The sequence below is a fragment of the Cherax quadricarinatus genome, chromosome 26 (assembly GCF_038502225.1).
Source record: "Cherax quadricarinatus isolate ZL_2023a chromosome 26, ASM3850222v1, whole genome shotgun sequence".
Taxonomy (NCBI): domain Eukaryota; kingdom Metazoa; phylum Arthropoda; class Malacostraca; order Decapoda; family Parastacidae; genus Cherax; species Cherax quadricarinatus.
In genome coordinates, this window is record NC_091317.1 from 37,037,813 (window position 1) to 37,053,648 (window position 15,836).

The window sequence follows — 15,836 nt, forward strand, 5'->3', positions numbered from 1 at the left end:
GTTCATATGTGAGTATGTTGGGTCAGGTGTTACTTCATATGTGAGTATGTTGGGTCAGGTGTTACTTCATATGTGAGTATGTTGGGTCAGGTGTTACTTCATATGTGAGTATGTTGGGTCAGGTGTTACTTCATATGTGAGAATGTTGGGTCAGGTGTTACTTCATATGTGAGTATGTTGGGTCAGGTGTTACTTCATATGTGAGTATGTTGGGTCAGGTGTTACTTCATATGTGAATATGTTGGGTCAGGTGTTACTTCATATGTGAGTATGTTGGGTCAGGTGTTACTTCATATGTGAGTATGTTGGGTCAGGTGTTACTTCATATGTGAGTATGTTGGGTCAGGTGTTACTTCATATGAGAGTATGTTGGGTCAGGTGTTACTTCATATGTGAGTATGTTGGGTCAGGTGTTACTTCATATGTGAGTATGTTGGATCAGGTGTTACTTCATATGTGATTATGTTGGGTCAGGTGTTACTTCATATGTGAGTATGTTGGGTCAGGTGTTACTTCATATGTGAGTATGTTGGGTCAGGTGTTACTTCATATGTGAGTATGTTGGGTCAGGTGTTACTTCATATGTGAGTATGTTGGGTCAGGTGTTACTTCATATGTAAGTATGTTGGGTCAGGTGTTACTTCATATGTGAGTATGTTGGGTCAGGTGTTACTTCATATGTGAGTATGTTGGGTCAGGTGTTACTTCACATGTGAGTATGTTGGGTCAGGTGTTACTTCATATGTGAGTATGTTGGGTCAGGTGTTACTTCATATGTGAGTATGTTGGGTCAGGTGTTACTTCATATGTGAGTATGTTGTGTCAGGTGTTACTTCATATGTGAGGTAATGTCTCACCTTAACAAGCCTTCTCATGTCCTTCTATTCTTATATTTATCAGTAATGTGAGAAACCACGAAAGTGATTGGAAATTCACAATTTTACTCACACAAAGGCAACTGTTGTAAGGTATATTATTTTACCTCTTATTTAACGCTGGCACAAGTGGACTGTCCTTTTGACTAATCATAACATATATTGACATCAGAAATTCTTCTCTGGACTCGTAAAAGGAACATTTGCCTGCAATAAATATTTCATTACAATATTTATAGTTTATTTATACCTCTCTCCAGCGATACACATGACAAGTTAAAACTAAAAGTTAATAAAGAGCGATATTAAAAATAAGAGAAACTGTAATAGGTCAAATAATATCAAAGAGATAGCAAGGGGCGATAACGAAATTTGAGAGAGAAAAATATTCAGAATCTCGCAAGAGATTCACTGAGGATTTAAAGAAGAACATTATTATTATTATTATTATTATTATTATTATTATTATTATTATTATTATTATTATTATTATTATTATTATTATTATTATTATAATCAAGGGGAAGCGCTAAACTCGGAGGATTATATAGCGCCTGGGGTGGGGGATGTGGAAGGCATTCAGGCTTAATTCGGGGAATTGGAGCACAGATCCAATTCCCTAAATCAAGAGCCCCTCACCAACATCAAAGAACCTTCCTTGAGAGGGAAGAAAGAACAGAGTTGTATGAAAGTGTGAAGGTCAGGTCAGGTCAGGTCAGGTCAAGAGCAGTTGGTAAACATCCATTTAATGATGTAAAGAACTATAAACTTACTAACACGGCTTTGATATAATAATAAAAAAAATAGTCGTACCAGACAAACATATTTCCGGGAGACAGAGAAGTGATTTAATGTTTCTCAAACATTTTGATGAAGACTGTAAATAACAGGTCATGGAAGATTGTAAATAACAGGTCATGGAAGATTGTAAATAACAGGCCATGGAAGATTGTAAATAACAGGTGATGGAAGATTGTAAATAACAGGTCATGGAAGATTGTAAATAACAGGTCATGGAAGATTGTAAATAACAGGGCATGGAAGATTGTAAATAACAGGTCATGGAAGATTGTAAATAACAGGTCATGGAAGATTGTAAATAACAGGTCATGGAAGATTGTAAATAACAGGTCATGGAAGATTGTAAATAACAGGGCATGGAAGATTGTAAATAACGGGTCATGGAAAATTGTAAATAACAGGTCATGGAAGATTGTAAATAACAGGGCATGGAAGATTGTAAATAACAGGTCATGGAAGATTGTAAATAACAGGTCATGGAAGATTGTAAATAACAGGGCATGGAAGATTGTAAATAACAGGTCATGGAAGATTGTAAATAACAGGGCATGGAAGATTGTAAATAACAGGTCATGGAAGATTGTAAATAACAGGTGATGGAAGATTGTAAATAACAGGTCATGGAAGATTGTAAATAACAGGTGATGGAAGATTGTAAATAACAGGGCATGGAAGATTGTAAATAACAGGTCATGGAAGATTGTAAATAACAGGGCATGGAAGATTGTAAATAACGGGTCATGGAAAATTGTAAATAACAGGTCATGGAAGATTGTAAATAACGGGTCATGGAAAATTGTAAATAACAGGTCATGGAAGATTGTAAATAACAGGGCATGGAAGATTGTAAATAACAGGTCATGGAAGATTGTAAATAACAGGTCATGGAAGATTGTAAATAACAGGGCATGGAAGATTGTAAATAAAGGGTCATGGAAGATTGTAAATAACAGGGCATGGAAGATTGTAAATAAAGGGTCATGGAAGATTGTAAATAACAGGGCATGGAAGATTGTAAATAACAGGTCATGGAAGATTGTAAATAACAGGTGATGGAAGATTGTAAATAACAGGGCATGGAAGATTGTAAATAACAGGGCATGGAAGATTGTAAATAACAGGTCATGGAAGATTGTAAATAACAGGTCATGGAAGATTGTAAATAACAGGGCATGGAAGATTGTAAATAACAGGTCATGGAAGATTGTAAATAACAGGGCATTGATGATTGTAAATAACAGGTCATGGAAGATTGTAAATAACAGGTCATGGAAGATTGTAAATAACAGGGCATGGAAGATTGTAAATAACAGGTCATGGAAGATTGTAAATAACAGGGCATGGAAGATTGTAAATAACAGGGCATGGAAGATTGTAAATAACAGGTCATGGAAGATTGTAAATAACAGGGCATGGAAGATTGTAAATAACAGGGCATGGAAGATTGTAAATAACAGGGCATGGAAGATTGTAAATAACAGGTCATGGAAGATTGTAAATAACAGGTCATGGAAGATTGTAAATAACAGGGCATGGAAGATTGTAAATAACAGGGCATGGAAGATTGTAAATAACAGGTCATGGAAGATTGTAAATAACAGGACATGGAAGATTGTAAATAACAGGTCATGGAAGATTGTAAATAACAGGTCATGAAAGATTGTAAATAACAGGTCATGGAAGATTGTAAATAACAGGTCATGGAAGATTGTAAATAACAGGTCATGGAAGATTGTAAATAACAGGTCATGGAAGATTGTAAATAACAGGGCATGGAAGATTGTAAATAACAGGTGATGGAAGATTGTAAATAACAGGTCATGGAAGATTGTAAATAACAGGGCATGGAAGATTGTAAATAACAGGTCATGGAAGATTGTAAATAACAGGTCATGGAAGATTGTAAATAACAGGGCATGGAAGATTGTAAATAACAGGTCATGGAAGATTGTAAATAACAGGTCATGGAAGATTGTAAATAACAGGGCATGGAAGATTGTAAATAACAGGTCATGGAAGATTGTAAATAACAGGGCATGGAAGATTGTAAATAACAGGTCATGGAAGATTGTAAATAACAGGTCACGGAAGATTGTAAATAACAGGACATGGAAGATTGTAAATAACAGGACATGGAAGATTGTAAATAACAGGACATGGAAGATTGTAAATAACAGGACATGGAAGATTGTAAATAACAGGACATGGAAGATTGTAAATAACAGGACATGGAAGATTGTAAATAACAGGACATGGAAGATTGTAAATAACAGGACATGGAAGATTGTAAATAACAGGACATGGAAGATTGTAAATAACAGGACATGGAAGATTGTAAATAACAGGACATGGAAGATTGTAAATAACAGGACATGGAAGATTGTAAATAACAGGTCATGGAAGATTGTAAATAACAGGTCATGGAAGATTGTAAATAACAGGACATGGAAGATTGTAAATAACAGGACATGGAAGATTGTAAATAACAGGACATGGAAGATTGTAAATAACAGGACATGGAAGATTCTAAATAACAGGACATGGAAGATTGTAAATAACAGGACATGGAAGATTGTAAATAACAGGACATGGAAGATTGTAAATAACAGGACATGGAAGATTGTAAATAACAGGACATGGAAGATTGTAAATAACAGGTCATGGAAGATTGTAAATAACAGGACATGGAAGATTGTAAATAACAGGACATGGAAGATTGTAAATAACAGGACATGGAAGATTGTAAATAACAGGACATGGAAGATTGTAAATAACAGGACATGGAAGATTGTAAATAACAGGACATGGAAGATTGTAAATAACAGGACATGGAAGATTGTAAATAACAGGACATGGAAGATTGTAAATAACAGGTCATGGAAGATTGTAAATAACAGGACATGGAAGATTGTAAATAACAGGACATGGAAGATTGTAAATAACAGGACATGGAAGATTGTAAATAACAGGACATGGAAGATTGTAAATAACAGGACATGGAAGATTGTAAATAACAGGACATGGAAGATTGTAAATAACAGGACATGGAAGATTGTAAATAACAGGACATGGAAGATTGTAAATAACAGGACATGGAAGATTGTAAATAACAGGACATGGAAGATTGTAAATAACAGGTCATGGAAGATTGTAAATAACAGGACATGGAAGATTGTAAATAACAGGACATGGAAGATTGTAAATAACAGGACATGGAAGATTGTAAATAACATTGCGTGGAAGATTGTAAATAACAGGTTATGGAAGATTGTAAATAACAGGTCATGGAAGATTGTAAATAACAGGTCATGGAAGATTGTAAATAACATTGCGTGGAAGATTGTAAATAACAGGTCATGGAAGATTGTAAATAACAGGTCATGGAAGATTGTAAATAACAGGTCATGGAAGATTGTAAATAACATTGCGTGGAAGATTGTAAATAACAGGTCATGGAAGATTGTAAATAACAGGTCATGGAAGATTGTAAATAACATTGCGTGGAAGATTGTAAATAACAGATCATGGAAGATTGTAAATAACAGGTCATGGAAGATTGTAAATAACATTGCATGGAAGATTGTAAATAACATTGCATGGAAGATTGTAAATAACATTGCATGGAAGATTGTAAATAACATTGCATGGAAGATTGTAAATAACATTGCATGGAAGATTGTAAATAACATTGCATGGAAGATTGTAAATAACATTGCATGGAAGATTGTAAATAACATTGCATGGAAGATTGTAAATAACATTGGATGAAAACAACTGTAAAGATTTATGAGAAAAGTGATAAATTTATGGAAAAGAATTTTGATGTTAAGAACTAGCTGGAGACTTATAAAAGTAAAATGAAAGAGATAAAGAGATAAAGAGACTATGATGAATGTCTTGCGTCTTCATTGACTGCAAGAATGTAGGAACACTGCAGCAAGCCTACTGGCCCATGCAAGGCAGGTCCTTATCAAAATTTAACCCATTAACAGCCTATATTCAATATTACCCAAGGAGTAAGCTTTGATAACCCTGTTGACTCATGTGCAAATTCCACTTGTATCCAGCCCCTCTCATTCATGTATTTATCTAACCTAAATTTGAATCTGTCCAAGGTTTTAGCTTCAATAGTCCTACTAAGCAAACTGTTCCACTCATCGACTACTTTATTTTCAAACCAATACTTTCCTATATTCTTTCTAAATCTAACCTTATCCAATTTGAATCCAGTATTTTTGGTTCTTTCTTGGAGGGATATCTTCAGGACCTTATTTATATCTCCTTTGTTAATGCCTATCTACCACTTATACACTTCAGTCATATTTCCCTTCATTCTTCGTCTTGCAAGTGAATGTAATTTATGAGATTTCATCTTTCTTCGCAAGGAAGATTTCTTATGCAATGGGTTAAGTTTGTCATTCTTCGTTGAATGTTTTCTAACGAATTTATATCCAGTTTGTAATATGGAGACCAGAACTGAGCTGCGTAATTTAGGTGAGGCCTTACTAATGATGTATAAAGCTGCAGTATAACCTCTGAACTTCTGTTTCTTACACTTCTTGATATAAATCCCAGTAATCTGTTTGCCTTATTACGTACGCTTAGGCATTGCTGTCTTGGTTTAAGGTTGCTGCTTATCATAACCCCCAAGTCCTTCTCGCATTCTGTTCTACATTATTTAGTTTATAGGATTTTGCATTTATATATATTGCACTGCATCTGCCACTTTTCTGACTACGACACGAGTTTGTCTAAATCCTCCTGAAATTAAGTGACATCTTTCTCTGAATCAATTATCCTGCCTATTTTCGTGTCATCAGCGAATTTTCTCATATCACTAGTTACTCCCTCGTCAAGGTCATTAATATATATTATAAACAACAATGGGTCTAAACCTGATCCCTGTGGAACGCCACTTGTTACAAGTCCCCACTCGGATTTTGCCCCATTCATGCACACTCTGTTTCCTGTTGTTGAGCCATGACTCGATCCATGACAGGACCTTCCTCCAATACCATGAGCTGCCAATTTAACACTCATTTGTGTGATACTCTATCAAAAGCTTCATTAAAATCCAAATATATAACATCGAATTCTTTATCATGACCATCAGCCTCAAAAGCTTTTCTGAAAAAAGTTAGTAAATTTGTTAGGCAGGAACGGCCCCTCGTGAATCCATGCTGAGTATCATAGATCAAGTTATATCATCTATAACTGACTATACTTTGCATACAATTGAGGTCAGGCTTATTGGGAGGTAATTTCACGGTAACGACTTGTCTGCTGCTTTAAAAATGGGAATTATATTAGCAGTCTTCCACACATCAGACACTAGAAATGTTTGAAGAAATATATTAAGAATGATAGTTAATGGTTCACAAAGTTCCATTCTGCACTCCTTAAAAAACCTTGAAACAGATTAATCAGGGTCCAAGGATTTATTATGCTTAATCGGTCTACCTGTTTGATTAACATATGTAGTGACTGTGATATTACATAATTTATTTTCCTCAGGCCCACTATAAAAAAATTAATTACTGGGATATCGTTAATGTCTTGTGTGAAAACGAAAAGAAATTAATAGAAATAGGGCACATTTCACTATCCTTGTAAGATGTCCAGAGTTAGTTTTAGAAGGATTTATCTTTTCTCTAACCTTTGTTTTATATACCTGGAAAAATTCTTCCGGGTTAGTTTTCGAGATATTATAAGACCATGCAAGAATTTTTATCTAATATATCAGGGAGTACCCGACAAAGGTAAGAAAGTACAGGGATGTACATGGGAAAGATATATAGAGAAATTAGAAGCACACACCAAGGCTGTCTGCTGAGATGAAGTATCTGCTAATATCTAAATTAAGAACTATCGTGCATTATCTAGGTGTTTGAGACAAGGATAGTAAAGCAGAAGGCTCTCTCTCCGCCCTCCACCCCTTCGGCCACTGCTGGCATGAAGTCAGGGAAAACAAGATGTATTTCCGTGGCCGTGTGATCTGATGAAGGTATCCCCCGTCTTGCATAACACCATTTTTTTTGTATCTCAGTTCACACAAAAGGAATTGCATAGTGGTGCACAAGTTTGTAATGGAAAGAGAGAGAGAGAGAGAGAGAGAGAGAGAGAGAGAGAGAGAGAGAGAGAGAGAGAGAGAGAAAGAGAGAGAGAGAGATAGAGAGAGATGAGGAGGAGGACGACGAGGGGGGGGTGAGGGTTGAAGATATAAAACTAACTCGATGTGTTGTGTTGCATCTACACACTCAGAAAGAGTCCAAATCTTTTCCTGTGTAAGATACACCAACGTTAAGAGTGTGGAGAAAGTTGGAAGAGGCATCTTCAGTTAATCACAAGAAAATCACAACCAAGAAATAGTATAGTGATCTGACATTATGTGTAAAAAGACACTTATGTACAGTTCAGGACATTAATTAAAGGAAACGTTTCGCCACGAGTGACTTCTTCAGTCTTTATTAGGACTGACGAAGCCACTCGTGGCGAAACGTTTCCCGTGTATAAATGTCTTTTTCTATATCCCAATTTCTTCATTAAATCGGGAATATTGGTACCTATGCAGCCCAATAACAATCTCATAGTTACCGCCGTTACATCTGGAGACTTGAATTCAATCGTAGGAAGTGAGCCAACCCACTTGTTGACACTCAGGGGTAACCCCCTCATCTTCACGACTTCCGCCAACTTTCAAATCACACACTGAGTGAGGATCGAACCCATAGCAGGCGAGTCCTCAAACTCACAAGCCAGTGTATTAACCACTGGACCAGGTGGCTCAAATAGGGTTCATTCAACCAGGCATATTTCTGGAAACTTAAGGGATGTTAGAAAGGGCCCTTTGGTGTATAGAAATATACATAGATGGATAAATCCTATTAGAGTCATCTGGTCCAGTGGCAAACACACTGGCCTGTGAGTTTTGCAACTGCTGGCAACATCGTTGGTATAAGATAGGTCACAAATTAATTTCTATAAGATCTCGAATGGGACTCTGGTGATCTTCATACTGTTGTTGGGATTAGGAGACTTCACTCTTACGCTTACTGATCAGCCACATGCGACTCACTCATGGATATAATTTGGAGACACGATCGGCGTCGCTGTGAGGACTGTTAAGTCGCACTGTGCTGTTTATCAGCGGTCATACAGGATTCACTTACATCTTCACCGCCCTAACACACTCTAGCTGACCACCTCATTGAAAGTTCCACCTCTGACACACCTACCCCTCGCACACACCTGCCTCTCGCACACACCTCCCCCTCTCATACACCTCCCCCTCGCATACACCTCCCCCTCGCATACACCTCCCTCTCGCATACACCTCCCCCTCGCACACACCTCCCCCTCGCACACCTCCCTCTCGCACACACTTCCCTCTCGCACACACCACCTCCTAGCACACACCTCCCCCTCGCACACACCTTCCCCTAGTACACACCTCCCCCTCGGACACACCTCCCCCTCGCACACACCTTCCTCTAGTACACAACTCCCACTCGCACACACCTCCCTCTCGCATACATGTTCCCCTCGCACACTCGTCGCCGTAGCACACACCTCCCCCTAGCACACCCCACCCCCTAGCACACACCACCCCCTAACCCACACCTCCCCCTCGCACACACCTCCCCCTTGCACACACCTCCCCCTCGCACACACCTCCCCCTAGCACACATCTCCCCCTAGCACACACCACCTCCTAGCACACACCTCCCCCTCGCACACACCTCCCCCTTGCACACACCTCCCCCTCGCACACGCCTCCCCTTCGCACACACCTCCCCCTAGCACACACCACCCCCTAGCACACACCTCCTCCTAGCACACACCTCCCTCTCGCACACACCTCCCCCTCGCACACACCACCCCCTCGCACACCCCTCCCCCTAGCATACACCACCCCTAGCACACACCACCCCCTAGCACACACCTCCCCCTAGCATACACCACCCCTAGCACACACCTCCCCCTAGCACACACCACCTCCTAGCACACACCTCCCTCTCGCACACACCTCCCCCTGGCACACACCTCCCCTCGCACACGCCTCCCCTTCGCACACACCTCCCCCTAGCACACACCACCCCCTAGCACACACCTCCCCCTAGCACACACCTCCCTCTCGCACACACCTCCCTCTCGCACACACCTACCCCTCGCACACACCTCCCCCTAGCATACACCACCCCTAGCACACACCACCCCCTAGCACACACCTCCCCCTAGCATACACCACCCCTAGCACACACCTCCCCCTAGCACACACCACCTCCTAGCACACACCTCCCTCTCGCACACACTTCCCTCTCGCACACACCTCCCCCTCGGACACACCTCCCCCTCGCACACACCTTCCCCTAGCACAAACTACCCCCTAACACACACCTCCCCCTAGCACACACCTCCTATCACACACCTCCCCCTCGCACACACCTTCCCCTAGTACACACCTCCCCCTCGCACACACCTCCCCCTAGCACACACTTCCCCCTAGCACACACCTCCCCCTAGCACACACCTCCCCCTAGCACACACTTCCCCCTAGCACACACTTCCCCCTAGCACACCCCTCCCCCTAGCACACACCTCCCCCTACCACACACCTCCCCCTAGCACACACTTCCCCCTAGCACACACCTCCCCCTAGCACACACCTCCCCCTAGCACACACTTCCCCCTAGCACACACATCCCCCTAGCACACACCTCCCCCTAGCACACACCACCCCCTAGCACACACGTCCCCCTAGCACACACCTCCCCCTAGCACACACCTCCCCCTAGCACACACTTCCCCCTAGCACACACTTCCCCCTAGCACACACCTCCCCCTAGCACACACCTCCCCCTAGCAGACACCTCCCCCTAGCACACACCACCCCCTAGCACACACTTCCCCCTAGCACACACCTCCCCCTAGCACACACCTCCCCGTCGCACACACCTCCCCCTAGCACACACCACTCCCTCGCACACACTTTCCCTCGCACACACCTCTCCCTCGCACACACCTCCCACTCGCACACACCTCCCCCTAGCACACACTTCCCCCTAGCACACACGTCCCCCTAGCACACACCTCCCCCTAGCACACACCACCCCCTAGCACACACTTCCCCCTAGCACACACCTCCCCCTAGCACACACATCCCCCTAGCACACCCCACCCCCTAGCACACACTTCCCCCTAGCACACACTTCCCCCTAGCACACACTTCCCCCTAGCACACACCTCCCCCTAGCACACACCTCCCCCTAGCACACACCACCCCCTAGCACACACTTCCCCCTAGCACACACTTCCCCCTAGCACACACTTCCCCCTAGCACACACCACCCCCTAGCACACACTTCCCCCTAGCACACACTTCCCCCTAGCACACACTTCCCCCTAGCACACACCTCCCCCTAGCACACACCTCCCCCTAGCACACACCACCCCCTAGCACACACTTCCCCCTAGCACACACCTCCCCCTAGCACACACTTCCCCCTAGCACACACCACCCCCTAGCACACCCTTCCCCCTAGCACACACTTCCCCCTAGCACACACTTCCCCCGAGCACACACTTCCCCCTAGCACACACTTCCCCCTAGCACACACCACCCCCTAGCACACACTTCCCCCTAGCACACACTTCCCCCTAGCACACACTTCCCCCTAGCACACACTTCCCCCTAGCACACACCTCCCCCTAGCACACACATCCCCCTAGCACACACAACCCCCTAGCACACACTTCCCCCTAGCACACACTTCCCCCTAGCACACACTTCCCCCTAGCACACACTTCCCCCTAGCACACACCTCCCCCTAGCACACAGCACACACCTCCCCCTAGCACACACCTCCCCCTAGCACACACTTCCCCCTAGCACACACCTCCCCCTAGCACACACCTCCCCCTAGCACACACCTCCCCCTAGCCCCCTAGCACACACCTCCCCCTAGCACACACCTCCCCCTAGCACACACCTCCCCCTAGCACACACCTCCCCCTAGCACACACCTCCCCCTAGCACACACCTCCCCCTAGCACACACCTCCCCCTAGCACACACCTCCCCCTAGCACACACCTCCCCCTAGCACACACCTCCCCCTAGCACACGCCTCCCCCTAGCACACACCTCCCCCTAGCACACACCTCCCCCTAGCACACACCTCCCCCTAGCACACGCCTCCCCCTAGCACACGCCTCCCCCTAGCACACGCCTCCCCCTAGCACACACCTCCCCCTAGCACACACCTAGCACACACCTCCCCCTAGCACACACCTCCCCCTAGCACACGCCTCCCCCTAGCACACGCCTCCCCCTAGCACACGCCTCCCCCTAGCACACTCCTCCCCCTAGCACACACCTCCCCCTAGCACACACCTCCCCCTAGCACACGCCTCCCCCTAGCACACGCCTCCCCCTAGCACACGCCTCCCCCTAGCACACGCCTCCCCCTAGCACACGCCTCCCCCTAGCACACGCCTCCCCCTAGCACACGCCTCCCCCTAGCACACGCCTCCCCCTAGCCTCCCCCTAGCACACGCCTCCCCCTAGCACACACCTCCCCCTAGCACACCCTCCCCCTAGCACACTCCTCCCCCTAGCACACGCCTCCCCCTAGCACACGCCTCCCCCTAGCACACGCCTCCCCCTAGCACACGCCTCCCCCTAGCACACGCCTCCCCCTAGCACACGCCTCCCCCTAGCACACGCCTCCCCCTAGCACACGCCTCCCCCTAGCACACGCCTCCCCCTAGCACACGCCTCCCCCTAGCACACGCCTCCCCCTAGCACACGCCTCCCCCTAGCACACGCCTCCCCCTAGCACACACCTCCCCCTAGCACACGCCTCCCCCTAGCACACGCCTCCCCCTAGCACACGCCTCCCCCTAGCACACACCTCCCCCTAGCACACGCCTCCCCCTAGCACACGCCTCCCCCTAGCACACGCCTCCCCCTAGCACACACCTCCCCCTAGCACACGCCTCCCCCTAGCACACGCCTCCCCCTAGCACACGCCTCCCCCTAGCACACGCCTCCCCCTGGCACACGCCTCCCCCTAGCACACGCCTCCCCCTAGCACACACCTCCCCCTAGCACACGCCTCCCCCTAGCACCCGCCTCCCCCACGCACACGCCTCCCCCTAGCACACGCCTCCCCCTAGCACACCCCTCCCCCTAGCACACACCTCCCCCTAGCACACGCCTCCCCCTAGCACACGCCTCCCCCTAGCACACGCCTCCCCCTAGCACACACCTCCCCCTAGCACACGCCTCCCCCTAGCACACGCCTCCCCCTAGCACACACCTCCCCCTAGCACACGCCTCCCCCTAGCACACACCTCCCCCTTGCACACGCCTCCCCCTAGCACACGCCTCCCCCTAGCACACACCTCCCCCTAGCACACACCACCCCCAAGCACACACCGCCCCCGAGCACACACCTCCCCCTAGCACACGCCTCCCCCTAGCACACACCTCCCCCTTGCACACACCTCCCCCTAGCACACACCTCCCCCTAGCACACACCTCCCCCTAGCACACACCTCCCCCTAGCACACACCTCCCCCTAGCACACACCTCCCCCTAGCACACACCTCCCCCTAGCACACACCTCCCCCTAGCACACACCTCCCCCTAGCACACACCTCCCCCTAGCACACACCTCCCCCTAGCACACACCTCCCCCTAGCACACGCCTCCCCCTAGCACACACCTCCCCCTAGCACACACCTCCCCCTAGCACACGCCTCCCCCTAGCACACTCCTCCCCCTAGCACACACCTCCCCCTAGCACACACCTCCCCCTAGCACACACCTCCCCCTAGCACACACCTCCCCCTAGCACACACCTCCCCCTAGCACACACCTCCCCCTAGCACACGCCTCCCCCTAGCACACACCTCCCCCTAGCACACACCTCCCCCTAGCACACACCTCCCCCTAGCACACACCTCCCCCTAGCACACACCTCCCCCTAGCACACACCTCCCCCTAGCACACACCTCCCCCTAGCACACTCCTCCCCCTAGCACACACCTCCCCCTAGCACACACCTCCCCCTAGCACACACCTCCCCCTAGCACACACCTCCCCCTAGCACACACCTCCCCCTAGCACACACCTCCCCCTAGCACACACCTCCCCCTAGCACACACCTCCCCCTAGCACACACCTCCCCCTAGCACACACCTCCCCCTAGCACACACCTCCCCCTAGCACACACCTCCCCCTAGCACACACCTCCCCCTAGCACACACCTCCCCCTAGCACACACCTCCCCCTAGCACACACCTCCCCCTAGCACACACCTCCCCCTAGCACACACCTCCCCCTAGCACACACCTCCCCCTAGCACACACCTCCCCCTAGCACACACCTCCCCCTAGCACACACTTCCCCCTAGCACACACCTCCCCCTAGCACACACCTCCCCCTCGCACACGCCTCCCCCTCGCACACACCTCCCCCTAGCACACACCTCCCCCTAGCACACACCTCCCCCTAGCACACACCTCCCCCTAGCACACACCTCCCCCTAGCACACACCTCCCCCTAGCACACACCTCCCCCTAGCACACACCTCCCCCTAGCACACACCTCCCCCTAGCACACACCTCCCCCTAGCACACACCTCCCCCTAGCACACACCTCCCCCTAGCACACACCTCCCCCTAGCACACGCCTCCCCCTAGCACACACCTCCCCCTAGCACACACCTCCCCCTAGCACACACCTCCCCCTAGCACACACGTCCACCTAGCACACACCACCCCCTAGCACACACCTCCTCCTAGCACACACCTCCCTCTCGCACACACCTCCCCCTCGCACACACCTCCCCCTCGCACACGCCTCCCCTTCGCACACACCTCCCCCTAGCATACACCACCCCAAGCACACACCTCCCCCTCGTAAGACCAAAACGACTTTACCGCATAATTTATAATAATAATAATAATAATAATAATAATAATAATAATAATAATAATAATAATAATAATAATAATAATTATTATTATTATTATTATTATTATTCTAAATAAGTGAAACATTGGATTAACAAAGATGTCGGTGAATAAAAAATATCCATAAGAAATTTTCTAGGGTTGCACTTGTCTTATTTACAAATTTGTTAGTATTGGATCCCCTCGTTGACCAGCAGGGACGGTAGTGGATCCTCTCAATACCATTAGTAGCAACTTTCATTTTTTACTTAAATCTATACAGACGGCAAAATAAATATGTATCTACATATTTTTATGACTAATCTATGCTATAAATAATCTCGGAAATAACTGCGTATAACAAATGTATCTTAACAGAACACCTACTAACATTTTATCATCGTCTTGTAAGTAATTTTGTCATTGAATAAGACTAGATGAGAACCAATTTTTTTCTGAAAAAATAAGAAGAATTACAAATGCATAACTTATAGTAAATTGGGAGCAGTTACGATCTGGTCTTCCAAAGTAATAATTCATTAAACTTGCTGAAGATGATTTGTATTGTGTCCTACAAACAACATAAGACAAAAATATTAAAATTAATGGCTAGAAACTCTGAAGAGAACATTAATAAGTCAGTGTAAAAATATGACTAACCCCCAACAGCCACCTTAATTTAGAGTCCTATATATCAGTAAAAGTATTACATTTACTCCATATACATGAGATTTAGCATTTTAGTTATAATAAACCTATTCAGGTACTATGTAGTATTTTGCTTTAAACGTACCTATTTTCGAGAAGTCTTGAGCAATAGTTGACTTGAAACCAGTATGGACATTAGCAAGGACGTGGTCGCCCCGTCGCACTAAGGTATCTGTAACTTCTTGGAATTTTGCGTGTGGTATGAATATAAGTCGACCAGTCTTCTCTGACTCAGCTATCTCCCACAATACACCAGACTTCGCTGACTGAAAACCTTTATATATATATATATATATATATATATATATATATATATATATATATATATATATATATATATATATATATATATATACATATATATATATATATATATATATATATATATATATATATATATATATATATATATATATATATATATATATATATATATACATATATAATATATATATATATATATATATATATATATATATATATATATATATATA

At 45.7% G+C, this 15,836-nt stretch overlaps 1 protein-coding gene across 1 annotated transcript in view; it reads right to left on the reverse strand.

Moving 5' to 3' along the window:
* The window catches only part of LOC128691587 (glutamate receptor ionotropic, delta-1-like), a 56,520-nt gene that overhangs the window by 17,697 nt on the left and 22,987 nt on the right, over nucleotides 1-15,836 (reverse strand). Inside the window, exons 9-10 of the mRNA XM_070088964.1 lie at nucleotides 15,428-15,581; nucleotides 983-1,082 (exon numbers count right to left, since the gene is read on the reverse strand). Coding sequence (XP_069945065.1) covers nucleotides 983-1,082; nucleotides 15,428-15,581 — 254 coding nt within the window. The remainder of the gene's footprint in view (nucleotides 1-982; nucleotides 1,083-15,427; nucleotides 15,582-15,836) is intronic.